Source organism: Drosophila pseudoobscura, chromosome 4 (assembly GCF_009870125.1).
Source record: "Drosophila pseudoobscura strain MV-25-SWS-2005 chromosome 4, UCI_Dpse_MV25, whole genome shotgun sequence".
Lineage (NCBI taxonomy): Eukaryota > Metazoa > Arthropoda > Insecta > Diptera > Drosophilidae > Drosophila > Drosophila pseudoobscura.
Window position 1 is genome coordinate 14,840,776 of NC_046681.1, and position 14,041 is coordinate 14,854,816.

The 14,041-nt window shown below is 38.4% G+C and overlaps 2 protein-coding genes across 2 annotated transcripts in view; one reads left to right on the forward strand and one right to left on the reverse strand.

Moving 5' to 3' along the window:
- Nucleotides 1–500: 500 nt before the first annotated feature.
- The window catches only part of Hnf4 (Hepatocyte nuclear factor 4), a 30,091-nt gene continuing 16,550 nt past the window's right edge, over nucleotides 501–14,041 (forward strand). Inside the window, exons 1-2 of the mRNA XM_001355777.4 lie at nucleotides 501–1,883; nucleotides 5,776–5,936. Coding sequence (XP_001355813.3) covers nucleotides 5,843–5,936 — 94 coding nt within the window. The 5' untranslated portion in view covers nucleotides 501–1,883; nucleotides 5,776–5,842. The remainder of the gene's footprint in view (nucleotides 1,884–5,775; nucleotides 5,937–14,041) is intronic.
- Nucleotides 2,741–4,468, reverse strand: CatB (Catalase B). Its single transcript, XM_001355776.4, has one exon. The coding sequence runs from the start codon at nucleotides 4,315–4,317 to the stop codon at nucleotides 2,797–2,799; it is 1,521 nt and encodes a 506-aa protein (XP_001355812.1). The 5' UTR covers nucleotides 4,318–4,468; the 3' UTR covers nucleotides 2,741–2,796.

Consider the following 14,041-nt stretch of genomic DNA (forward strand, 5'->3'; position numbering starts at 1 on the left):
ACCACCAGTGCTGCCGACTACGCTTTTTTCCCGTCAGATCTGGCTTTTTTTAAAGACCATATCGGGAAAAATTTACAATCAAAACACAAAAAAGGGAAAGCGAAAGTACCGCCAAAGCCGAACGTGAACCCTAGGCTTGGACGTTGTGCTGGACCAAATTCAAATGATACCATTCAAATACAGACCAGCGGCGACCTTTGGCGCTAAAACCTTTTTTTAAGCAAAATCCAAAAAAAGCAAGTATTAAAAATAAGCCAGTTAAGTAGAAAATTGATTCATCAATCGTATAAAAATATGTGGGCATGGCTAAATGTTCAATATAGCTAGTAATATTCGCCGGAATATCAAAATTGAGCAATTGGAACGATACTCGTTTGTTTGTGCTACTGTTGTTTGAGCAAAAGTGCCTTGTGCGTCTGCCGACGGTGGCAGTAAATCCAGATGTCACAGGGCACTCGCAGAGTGCAGCCAGATCGCCGCGTTTTGTGACACCCTGGCAGCACTCAACACGATCGGCAAGTAAAATTCTGACATGAGCGAAACGGCACACACTCTCACTCTCATTCAGTAATAGTATTTGTTGCTATTTCTGCACCAGCTCCGTTTTAACTTAGTTAGTTGAAACAATAAAATGTGATTTTCCACTGCGGCCGGCCCCCTGCACTCGCGTTCCCTCCGTGTCTGTGCGCGCTCGCGTGTGTAAGTGTGTTATTGTTTAGCCCCCTCTGCCCAAATTGGCGACTTTGATTTCAGTCGCCAAATCGAATCGAATTGCGGGGTCCACCGGGTGGACTGGCTGTCGTTCTGTCAGTCGTACGGAATGTGTAATGCGAGTGTCAGTGTGTGAGAGTGTCAGCGGGTTCAATCAACTGTACTATTCCAGTAGTATGACATTCCCCAACTAGTCTGGAGAAACGGCAAAACTTAGTTACGAGGCCTAACACTGCCGCAGAGAAGAGAGCACAGAAGCATACTTACTGAATGCGTTTCATTACTGTATAAAAATATTAAAGCAAATTAATATTTTGTTATTTTGTCTTGCAAAAACAACTACGTAACATTTCAATGCAGCAGCAGCGGCAGAAAGAGAACGCGACACTTGCTGCTCGGAGAGCGAGCGCCACAAAGAGCGCCCCCTACGCAAGAGAGTGATAAGTGAGAGGAGAGGAAAGGCGACCGACTCTCTGACGTTTCGCGCTGGTCGCTTTTATAACGGACCTCGCCGAAGCCCTAGTTGAGTCAAGTGACGTTCGAAGACGGCGGCGCAGAGGCCAGAAAAACACAACAAATATTAAAGCATATTCCCCGTTTGATTGATATAAATGAATATGCAGTGCGGCCCAGTTATACAGTTATACAACTGGAACAAAATCACTCTCTTACAAGTGTGTGTGTGCAATCTTCCTCCTGCTCTTTCTCCGGGTTTTAATTAAACGCCAGAGATGAATATCACACAGGCCATATCCACAGATGCAGCAGCAGCCAAAGCAGCGAAAAGTGTAAAAGTGCAATAAAAATTAAAATTTGAGTGCCAAAAGCCAGACAACAATAATAAAAGTGAAACAAAATCAAAGTAATCATAAAAACAAAAACAAAAATCACACCCGGCAGCGACTTTTGTTATAACGAGCTTCGAATCCGAATCACATAAAGAAATCAACAAGTGTGCGTCTGGGTCTGGTCTCTCACGTCTGTTTCGCTTTCATTCATGCGCTCAAAGTTGAGCACCGACAACCACAACAATAACGGCAACAAAGGCTGATAAAAGCCCAGAAGCAGAAGCAGCAGCAGCAACACCAACAACAACAACAACAGTTACAACTACAACGCCAGTTAGAAGTCTGTCTGACCGAAAGAGAGACACACAGAGAAGAGAGCTTTAAGTAAGTCGTTGATTCCATTCCTAGCGCAAGTCGCTTAACCGTTAGTAGGAACCCTTACCGATTTTTTCGCTTGTGGCTAAGCGTTTTTGTGGGACACACAAGCTTTTTGGTTTAAAAATCGGTGGATAATTGAGGGGAGAATCATTTAGCCATACAGTGCGGTTCGTGGGTACGTGGGTGTTTGGAGCAAAAATGGATTTACGAACATGTGAGAGATGGAAATTATATACATATTTATTGTTTATAAATCGAGCGGTGAATATCAAGGAATTTTACATTTTACATCTATAAAAAGGGGCCATAAGGGTAATATAATTTAAATTTCTGAAACATAAAGGACAGCAATCAGTACATTTTTATTTACGGACATTTCAGACATTGAACAAATATTTTAGAAAGTGATTCCATATATTGAAGGAAAAGCACGATTTTCATATACAAAAATTATCTTTTTTCATTTACAAAATTGGCTGTTCGGATCTCTTATATTTTTGCATGCATCAATAACCATTCGACTTAATCGACGTCAAAGCTCAGTCTTAAAGTTCTGAAACGCACTGTACACAGCTAGATCAAGAGATAGTAGGCATGCATTCAACCGTAGAAGCCGATGGGCCACGTGTACCGCATGTAAACAGAGCGGGAAGCTAATGACATCTCGATGGTTGATGGCTGGTGGGTGTGTGGCGGCGGGATAATCACTCGCAGATCAGATCTGTTGGGTAACCAGATAAGAGAGAGATGTGCATACAACATTCCAGCCAAAGCAAGGTTTTTCCAGACCCTTCAACCGGGCCCAAAAGTATGCAATGTAGCAGCTTAAAGGATTATTCCCAGGAGGAAAAAGAAACTCCAAACTCATTTACGATCATCAGTAGAGCCTATGATCAACATTTATTTATAAACAATCGAATTAGAACTTTGAGATCCTGGCCGTGTTCAGGGCCTCGGTCATCAGGCGACCAAAGTCCGAGTGGACCATTGTGAAGAGCTTGACGGCGCGCTCCTGCAAGAATTGGCTGGCCTCGCAAAGGTGCTCCGACAGGTTCCGGATGAGGCGCTTGCGTCCGCAGTTGTCCAGGGTGTAGGTCCAAAAGTCGGTCACTTGGCTGAAGTTGTCCTCGGTGTCGCCGCTCATGAAGCGGTAGACATCGCCCGAGATGGGGCAGCAGGTCTGCAGGGCCAGGGCCCGGGAGCTCTCCTTGGGGCCGCAGAACGAGTTGGGGAAGTAGTTGGGGGCCCCGTCCTGGTTGTCGGTGACCGTCATGGACCCGTCCCGCTGGAAGTTCTTCACGTGCACGCGGTACGGACAGTTGACGGGAATCTGCATGTAGTTGACGCCCAAACGATGGCGCTGGGTGTCGCCGTAGGCGAAGAGCCGTCCCTGCAGCATCTTGTCGGGCGAGGGTTCAATGCCCGGAATCATGTGCGCGGGGCTGAAGGCCAGCTGCTCGACCTCCGTGAAGTAGTTGGTCGGATTGCGGTCGAGCACTAGCTTTCCCACCGGCAGCAGGGGATACTCCTTCTGGGGCCACACCTTGGTCACGTCGAAGGGATTGAAGCGGCTCTTCTTGGCCTCCTCGTTGAGCATCACCTGGATGTACATGGTCCAGCTGGGATAGTTTCCCTTCTTGATCGAATTGTACAGATCCCTGATGGCATAGTCCGGATCGTGGGCCATCAGCTCGGAGCATCGTCGTGCGTCCATGTTCTTGATGCCCTGATCCGTCTTGAAGTGGAACTTCACGTAGAAGGTCTCACCGTTCGGATTGACCATGCGATAGGTGTGCGCCCCGTACCCATGCATGTGGCGGTAGCCATCGGGCGTGCCCCGATCACTGAAGTACATCAGCAGGGCGTGCAGCGTCTCGGGGCGCAGGGTCATAAAGTCCCAGAACATGTCGGCGTCCCGTAGATGGGTCTGCGGATTCCGCTTCTGGGCGTGGATCAGGCTGGGGAACAGCGAGGGATCGCGCACGTAGTAGACGGGCATGTTGCAGCCCACAATGTCCCAGATGCCGTCGTCCGTGTAGAACTTGACGGCGAAGCCCCGCTGCTCCCGGATGGTGTCCGCGGAGCCGTTCTCTCCGCAGGCCACCGAGAACCGCATGGCGATGGCCGTGCGCTTCCGGACCTTCTCGAAGAGCGAGCCCGCGCAGAACCGGGTGATGTCGTGGGTGCACTCGAAGTAGCCAAAGGCGCCCGCGCCCTTCGCATAGGCCACCCGCTCCGGTATGCGCTCCGTGTCGAAGTGCATCACCTCGTCCAGGTAGACAAAGTCCTGCAGCAGGGCTGGTCCCCGCGGCCCCACCGTCATGATGGCATCCTTCACACCCACTGGCGTACCGCTGGCTGTGGTGCAGTCCTTCTGCACCTCCGAATCGTTGGTCTTGTAGTCGATCAACTGATTCGAGGCCGGATCACGTGAACACATTGTTAATTTCGATTCGATAGCTGCGGCAAGATCTTTGGATTTCGAATTTTTCGTATGTGAATATTATTCCCTGCTAAAAAAGTTTGAACTGTAACCGAAGATGTTTTGTATTGTAATGATTTTGTACTGGAATGTTAGGAGAGATATCAAGAGTGAAGTTTAATCCAAAGGTAAACTATGATTATTTTTTATGTTAAATATTTGGAAGGTGGAAAGGTTTTTTTTTGAAAGGCCTTCCCATTCCCCTTCCCACCACATGGAGCACATATTCTTCGTGTACGATATTCTCTGTGCATTTTATCCTTAATTTCGCTGTCCGTTACTCGTCTCATTGGCCTGGAATAGAATGATGATTCGTAATCTTCGTGAACAGTTCTTAAGAGAAGGAAGAGATTGTCTATTAACTGAAATCCCCTCATAATCCTACCAAGAGTAATATATATAAAATACTATGATAGATACGATGGGAACAGTGGAGATTACTGGATAATTGGCCATGCTCATCCCCCTGCCGAACCATTCCATGTCTTATCTGCAGTACCCACACGGGTGACAGTGAAAGTGATAAACAATCTACAATTTCGCATCAAATAACAACCGACTCTGTGGGCTCTGTGAGCTCTGTGGGCTCTGTGGGTCGGTCCCCATGGCTCGGCTCGCGACAATCACGAGCGTTCAAAGGTGAAAACGAGGCGTACGAGGGGGGTCTCTGCGTCAGCGCCAGAGACAGAGCCAGCGCCAGTGGCAGTGGCATGATAAGAGCGGTGTGAAGAGAGACAGAGAAGAGGCATTACACCCATAGTCCCGGGAAGGCTTATCGGCTGTTCTGGCACTCGAGCGAAAACGCCAAAGGAAACAATAACTGTCTGATAATCAGAAAACATTATCACGAGAGAAGAGCGAATTTTCACCTATGAGTATGACTATTTCTGAGCAGAATATTTTTTGGCAGAACTTATCGTAGTGTAAATGCTATTTGTGAGCTATTTGGGTTTTTTATCTGCGACTCCGCAAGTGAATAAAGCACTGAAGATTATGATTTCGGGGTATTTTAGTGTGGGCAGCCTGTACAGTACACACTGCACGTCATGTCTGCAGGGAGAACTGTAGCTCGCTTTGGTTTATAGCCCCCTTAGGCCATAAAGAGGGCTCTCTGGGGCTCTGGGGCTGTGGGCCTCTGGGCAGGTGTGTCTGGCATACGCATCACTGATATGGGATCGTAAACCCCACCAAATATCCCCGCCTCCGATGGTCTTGTAATGTGAAACGTTTGGTTGTCAGGCACTTGAATCGCTTGACACCTACAATGTGTATAATATTTATAGATCTACAAACGATTACTTCAGCTACGATTATCGGACAATCATTGGAACTTTAATTTTAACGATTCGTTCTATAAGTTTAGTCCGCCATCGTGGATCGATTGATATATGACAGACAGCCTTCTTTCACTTGCAGTTGGAGGGGCATTACTTTATGACTATGTGATTGGGTCCGTTTTACCCTCACCACCCATAACCATATAATGAAGCACCCACAAGATCTGAGGGTCACCGATGGACAGCAGCTATTGAAGATCAACAAGGTGGAGGAAATGGAGCATGAGTTGCATGAATCTGGTAAGTGAATATCACTCTGAAAAGAGGTACCTTCCTTCCAATGATTCGTTTTTGGACCAATTAGTGGATAACTTGAGTATTATCTATGATCTCATCCTGAGAACACAATCAGCCAACTTTATCTTTTAGTTCTATAAATGGTTTAAAATAGTTATTAGGGACTCCTCGTTTCGTATAGTCTCTGTTTGCCCACCTTTATGGGATACTTTTACAGCGAATGAGCACCGTCCGCCTGATCAGAAGGCTATCACTGAATGTAAAACCTGTCTACAATCCAGAAGAATTTAAGTCCTCTTCTACTCTCTGTTAATTCTAAACTGATCTCCGATTGTCCTTGAAAAATTCGCGTGCCGATAAACTTAAAAAAAATGTATGATTTCCACTGCCAATCCAGATAATATTTACGATTCAGAAATGATTTCAAATCAGTTTTGTGGCTGCCGTAAACTGTATGACTGTTCAAGGTGCACGATCGTGCGGCTCACCTTTCTTTGTGGCCAAACACGTGCCACGTGTGGCAGTCAGAAGTGTGTTCCCCTCAATCGTATGGCGGCTTGGCTAGAAGGTAAATTGTAACGAGGGGGAACGTTGTGAGTTGCTGCCGCGACCGCAACTCCACATTTATACCCGATACTTAGTCAGTATGGCTTTCCTCCGGCAGACGTCGCTAATATTAAACGGCACGACAAAGAGTTCGTGCGAGAGAGACAGAAAATCAGTATGAACATGTCGTCGGGCGCTGCGTAGCCACTGCAAATTGATTTGTTCCTTTTGGCTATAAAAATGATCCGATCAGAACCAGATTCATCAATCTGATAGCAATCTGGTCATTCTCTATGATTGCGCTTTTTTAGTTTTCTGGAATCTTCAATATTGTGGATGCCACATATTTTCGTCCTTTGTGGAGGTCCCTTCCGCCTCCTGTGGGGCGAAATTTTGAAATGTACGTGTAATAGTGACATATTACAGAAGTCTGGATACAAAATGTCGTTGCTCTAGCTCTTATAATCTTTGAGCCCTAGGCGCTTATAGGGACGGACAGACAGACGGGGCTCAATCGACTCGGCTATTGATGCTGATCAAGAATATATATACTTTATTATGTCGGAAACAATCCCTCTGGACGTTACACACCTCCATTTTCACCACAAATCTAATATATGTATGTACGCCTACACTCATTTTAAGTATCTTGATTTTTATTGCATAATTATTATTTTTGATTTTTATTGAATAATTGTTATTATAATTATTATTCTTGATTTTTTTGAATAATTGTTATTCTTGATTTTTTTGAATAATTGTTATTATAACTGTTATTCTTGATTTTTATTGAATAATTGTTATTATAATTGTTATTCTTGATTTTTTTGAATAATTGTTATTATAATCGTTATTTTTGATTTTTTTGAATAATTGTTATTATAATTGTTATTCTTGATTTTTTTGAATAATTGTTATTATAACTGTTATTATTGATTTTTATTGAATAATTGTTATTATAACTGTTATTCTTGATTTTTATTGAATAATTGTTATTATAATCGTTATTCTTGATTTTTTTGAATAATTGTTATTATAATCGTTATTCTTGATTTTTTTGAATAATTGTTATTATAATCGTTATTCTTGATTTTTTTGAATAATTGTTATTATAATTGTTATTCTTGATTTTATTGAATAATTGTTATTATAACTGTTATTCTTGATTTTTATTGAATAATTGTTATTATAACTGTTATTCTTGATTTTTATTGAATAATTGTTATTATAATCGTTATTCTTGATTTTTTTGAATAATTGTTATTATAACTGTTATTCTTGATTTTTTTGAATAATTGTTATTATAATCGTTATTCTTGATTTTTTTGAATAATTGTTATTATAATTGTTATTCTTGATTTTTATTGAATAATTGTTATTATAATCGTTATTCTTGATTTTTTTGAATAATTGTTATTATAATCGTTATTCTTGATTTTTTTGAATAATTGTTATTATAACTGTTATTCTTGATTTTTATTGAATAATTGTTATTATAATCGTTATTCTTGATTTTTTTGAATAATTGTTATTATAATTGTTATTCTTGATTTTTATTGAATAATTGTTATTATAATCGTTATTCTTGATTTTTTTGAATAATTGTTATTATAATTGTTATTCTTGATTTTTATTGAATAATTGTTATTATAATCGTTATTCTTGATTTTTTTGAATAATTGTTATTATAATCGTTATTCTTGATTTTTTTGAATAATTGTTATTATAATCGTTATTCTTGATTTTTTTTGAATAATTGTTATTATAACTGTTATTCTTGATTTTTGTTGAATAATTGTTATTATAATCGTTATTCTTGATTTTTATTGGATAATTGTTATTATAATCGTTATTCTTGATTTTTTTGAATAATTGTTATTATAATTATTATTCTTGATTTTTATTGAATAATTGTTATTATAACTGTTATTCTTGATTTTTATTGAATAATTGTTATTATAATCGTTATTCTTGATTTTTTTTAATAATTGTTATTATAATCGTTATTCTTGATTTTTTTGAATAATTGTTATTATAATCGTTATTCTTGATTTTTTTGAATAATTGTTATTATAATTGTTATTCTTGATTTTTATTGAATAATTGTTATTATAATCGTTATTCTTGATTTTTTTGAATAATTGTTATTATAATTGTTATTCTTGATTTTTATTGAATAATTGTTATTATAACTGTTATTCTTGATTTTTATTGAATAATTGTTATTATAACTGTTATTCTTGATTTTTATTGAATAATTGTTATTATAATCGTTATTTTTGATTTTTTTGAATAATTGTTATTATAACTGTTATTCTTGATTTTTTTGAATAATTGTTATTCTTGATTTTTTTTGAATAATTGTTATTATAACTGTTATTCTTGATTTTTATTGAATAATTGTTATTATAATTGTTATTCTTGATTTTTTTGAATAACTGTTATTATAATCGTTATTCTTGATTTTTTTGAATAATTGTTATTATAATTGTTATTCTTGATTTTTATTGAATAATTGTTATTATAATCGTTATTCTTGATTTTTTTGAATAATTGTTATTATAATTGTTATTCTTGATTTTATTGAATAATTGTTATTATAACTGTTATTCTTGATTTTTATTAAATAATTGTTATTATAATCGTTATTCTTGATTTTTTTGAATAATTGTTATTATAATTGTTATTCTTGATTTTTATTGAATAATTGTTATTATAATCGTTATTCTTGATTTTTTTGAATAATTGTTATTATAACTGTTATTCTTGATTTTTATTGAATAATTGTTATTATAACTGTTATCCTTGATTTTTATTGAATAATTGTTATTATAACTGTTATTCTTGATTTTTATTAAATAATTGTTATTATAATCGTTATTCTTGATTTTTTTGAATAATTGTTATTATAATTGTTATTCTTGATTTTTATTGAATAATTGTTATTATAATCGTTATTCTTGATTTTTTTGAATAATTGTTATTATAATTGTTATTCTTGATTTTTATTGAATAACTGTTATTATAATCGTTATTCTTGATTTTTTTGAATAATTGTTATTATAATTGTTATTCTTGATTTTTATTGAATAATTGTTATTATAATCGTTATTCTTGATTTTTTTGAATAATTGTTATTATAATTGTTATTCTTGATTTTATTGAATAATTGTTATTATAACTGTTATTCTTGATTTTTATTGAATAATTGTTATTATAACTGTTATTCTTGATTTTTATTAAATAATTGTTATTATAATCGTTATTCTTGATTTTTTTGAATAATTGTTATTCTTGATTTTTATTGAATAATTGTTATTATAATCGTTATTCTTGATTTTTTTGAATAATTGTTATTATAACTGTTATTCTTGATTTTTATTGAATAATTGTTATTATAATTGTTATTCTTGATTTTTTTGAATAATTGTTATTCTTGATTTTTATTGAATAATTGTTATTATAATTGTTATTCTTGATTTTTATTGAATAATTGTTATTATAACTGTTATTCTTGATTTTTATTGAATAATTGTTATTATAATTGGTATTTTTGATTTTTTTGAATAATTGTTATTATAATTGTTATTCTTGATTTTTTTGAATAATTGTTATTATAACTGTTATTCTTGATTTTTATTTTTGATTTTTATTTTTGATTTTAATTTTGAGATATACGTTTTATAGTGAGATCTAACAGGATACCAAATTTGGTTAATCTAGCCTTTATAGTCTCTGAGATTTGTGGATGCCCCAGATTGTAGATTGTGGATGCCACAGGTTTTCGCCGTTTGTGGAGGCGGAAGTGAGCAGGGCGAAGTTTTGAAATATACTTGTAGCAGTGGCATATCACAGAAGGCCGGATATAAAATTTCGTTGCTCTAGCTCTTATAGTTTTTGAGCACTAGGCGATCATAGGGACGGACGGACAGACAGACAGGGCTCAATCGACTTGGCTATTGATGCTGATCAAGAATATATGTACATATATACTTTATGAGGTCGGAAAAAATTCCTTCTGGACGTTACACACATTCATTTTCATCACAAATCTAATATACCCCTATACTCATTTTGAGTATCGGGTATAAAAATAGAGCGCTTATAGCCTTGATAAGACCGAGCCGCTTTTCGAAAACCGATAGGCACCTGCAATCATTATAAATGTTTATAATTTGTTTATTGATTAGGAAAAACTTGTTGCTGCCGCTGCCGCTGCCACTGCCACTGCTGCCACTCTGTAGCTCTGTTCAGGGAGTTGTAATCGAAACAGAAACTGAAGCCTCTGTTGGGGCTGAAGCTTCCATGAATTATTGTAAAAGTAGGAGCCTGGCTGGGCTGTAAAGTGTATGGAAAACCATGGGGAAAACGCGCACAAAATTAAGCGAAGTAAAACGTAATCGTAATGTTTAACTTAACCCAAGGGTTAAATATGCGCAACAGCAAACACAACCGAGCCCCGAGAGCCCTGAGAGCCCCAAGCCCCAAACGACAGTCCGTCAGCCTCAGCGCTTTTACTCGTTGAATATTTATAGAGAGACACGACACCGACGATCACACAGGGAGGCCCCTCTGGGCTGTACCTGAAGCTCTAGACGAAGCTCCGATGGGGACGGACTAGTGTCACCTTAGTCGCTGGATGTCATGACGGGGTTCGTTCTCTCATTTCGTATTTAAGTTTTTGATTTCCAAGACACCCCAAACGGAGGTGGAGGAGCCTCCTTCGAGGCTCTAGCAATATGCATAGAGGGGTACTGTTCAGAGGCCCCATATAAACTGGGGGACAGACTGACAGGCCTAGCGACTCTCCCCACAAACACACACATATCCCCATGGTTCGGCTGATATGATATACATATAGAGGGGGGGTTATCGCCCAGACGCGAACTCCGCTACGATTTGCATTTTGCCTTCGCTTTGGATCTCATTTCGGGGTGTGGGTCTTTCAATTCATTGAGTTTTTCGTTTTGTTTTTTGTTTTGGTTCAGTCATTTTATAATTAAAAATAAGAATTACTCTACGGTATCTAGATGAACGGCAGACAAACTTAGGAAATAACCCACATTTCGTATTTATTTTTTACTTCTCTTTCTGCTTCTTATTGTAGTGTTTCAAACCGATATCCGCTTCTGACATTTATTAATTTCCATAAAGATAATACCAGGGGCCTTGCCTTGCGTCATCTGTATTTGTGTGTGTGTGTGTGCCTGTGTGATATACGTATAAACTATATAGAATTATATCTTCCAAGGGTTTCACAATTCCGAAGGCATATCGTCAGATAACGATGGATACTACTAGAGCTGGCAATACTCGTACTCTTTATGTTGACACCGCAGTGTTTGTTTTGGGGGCCAATGATATTTATTAGCCATATAAAATAAGGGATTTCGTATGGATATAGCCCTTAAAATAGAGTAAAATACCCCTGTCTCCTACCCCTAATTACTCGGAAACTCATTTGTACCTATATTCGAATTGATTTGCTTAATTAAAAAGCTCCTACAAACCTTATTCCAAATCATTCCTTAAGTAATACATAATCGTTGCATTATCTATTAAAAGATGTAAGCTAAAATTTAAAAGTAAAGCATTTTAAAGACTGTTTGACCCTTCAATAAATTATACTCTCAGACTTGACTCTTTTAAGCAGCACCCGTGCCCGTGCGGTGCCTTAGGCTTATGTAAAACTCTAGAACTCAAGTCGTACCTCAATGAGCGCTAAAAGAAGCTTTGCGAAAAGAAAAAGCTTCTTCCAGTCAAGTGTCTGTGGGATGGGGAGTGGGGAGTGGCGTAGGGTTCTCTCGGAAGATTTGCTCCTTACACAACAAGCCACTTGCTCGACTATCCTCACACTTGAGCTAATTTTTCAATTAGCCAAAGCTGCTGCCGCCAGCCCTACTGCTATTCAATTGCGATGCTTTCTTATTTTTACACGCAGGAGATCGCACAGAGATCTCACGGATGCAGCAGGTCGCAGAGGCGAGGGGAGAGAGGGACTGCGGAACGAGGCAAACTACTCAGCCGCCATGTGGACACATTTCACTTAAAGTTGTCGCCGCTAAATGAAGTGTAAATAGTAAATTGCAGTCAAACATTATGAGTATCATAATCATCGTGGCACTCATCATCATCATCATCATTATCGTGGCGTTGCATCGTCGTTGCATTCATGTCACAGTCAGCAGAAAGGCACTACAATGAATGATCATGATCATGAATCCGATGACGAACAACACATGCAAATCACATGTGCATCCTATGGATATGTACATACTCGTATGTTCGAGTACAAGTGCTGCCTGGTTGGTGGTTTCGGGCTGTGTTGTCTCTCTATAAAAATGTATGCAAATAAAATAATAATTTTCGCACAGTATTTACTTAACGAATTCCCCAAGAAAACGACAGAGAGAGAGAGAGAGGCAGGGAAAGAGAGGCAAAAGAAAGAGGGATATGTTTGGCTTGGCTAATTTTTCCATAATTCTCTGGAACTGACAATCTGGAAAGGGCCCCAAGCGAGGGCCACATGTGTGCGTGTGTGCGGCCGGGGAAAAGCGACAGCCATCAACAGCCATGAACATGACATGCATTTTATTTTAATTCTAGTTTTTCCTTTCTTCGTGCACACCACACCCCATGCAGGAAACGTGTGTATCTCTCAGATACAAACAGTAAGCGATTTGGAGTCAAATTCGGATTATTACATGAGTGATTCATTCATTCATTTATTCATTCATACAGCAAGCCAAATGGTTGATAGTTCTGATCGGTGCGGATCATCGGTTTTTTGTTTTGTTTCAAACAAAAACATATGCGTCACATAGTGATCGTATGTCTCCACAAGCAGACCACAGATAAGGGATATATGTATGTCTGGTATATATACAAATAATGTATCTGAGGGCGACACATTTTGTAATTGCAATTAATGCAATCACTCAACCAGCATATGGAGGGGGATAATCGTCATCTGGATGATGTTTTGCATACGGCCATCAGAGGAACAGAACCATAGACCATGCGAAAGAATCACAGCATGAGAGAGTGAGAGATACAGAAAGAGGGGGTACAGATGAGAGAGATATAAGATTTAAACTCAATGGAAAATAAAAGAAAGATCTGTCGGCTTCACACTCTGAAGAAGTCTGTTGAAAGAACCTGTAAGGAGAAGTCACAGCAGATCGTGTAGAATCTGTCAAAATTCTGTCTTTCGAATTGGCCCCATAAATGGTAGTTCCTTGTGAAGTGAAACGTTTTCTGTTCAAGTAAGTCAACAAAATGGGGGTAAAATTCTTTGTTTATATCTGTATAGTCTCTGGAAAGACTCAATCTGAAAGGAAACTGCAAGAGAGATCTGTTTAGGAGGCAACGAAGAAGGATTCAAGCTCTGAAAAGTCACAACATATCTTGTTCTGTCTTTCGAATTCTTTTGGTTCATATTGATCCAATAGAGGGTAATTCCCTGTGTAAAGTGCAGTGTGGTGTGTGAATCTCACACTCCATGCCTCCATAATTCCATCACGTTTCCGCAATGATGACGATCATGATCATGATCACGATGA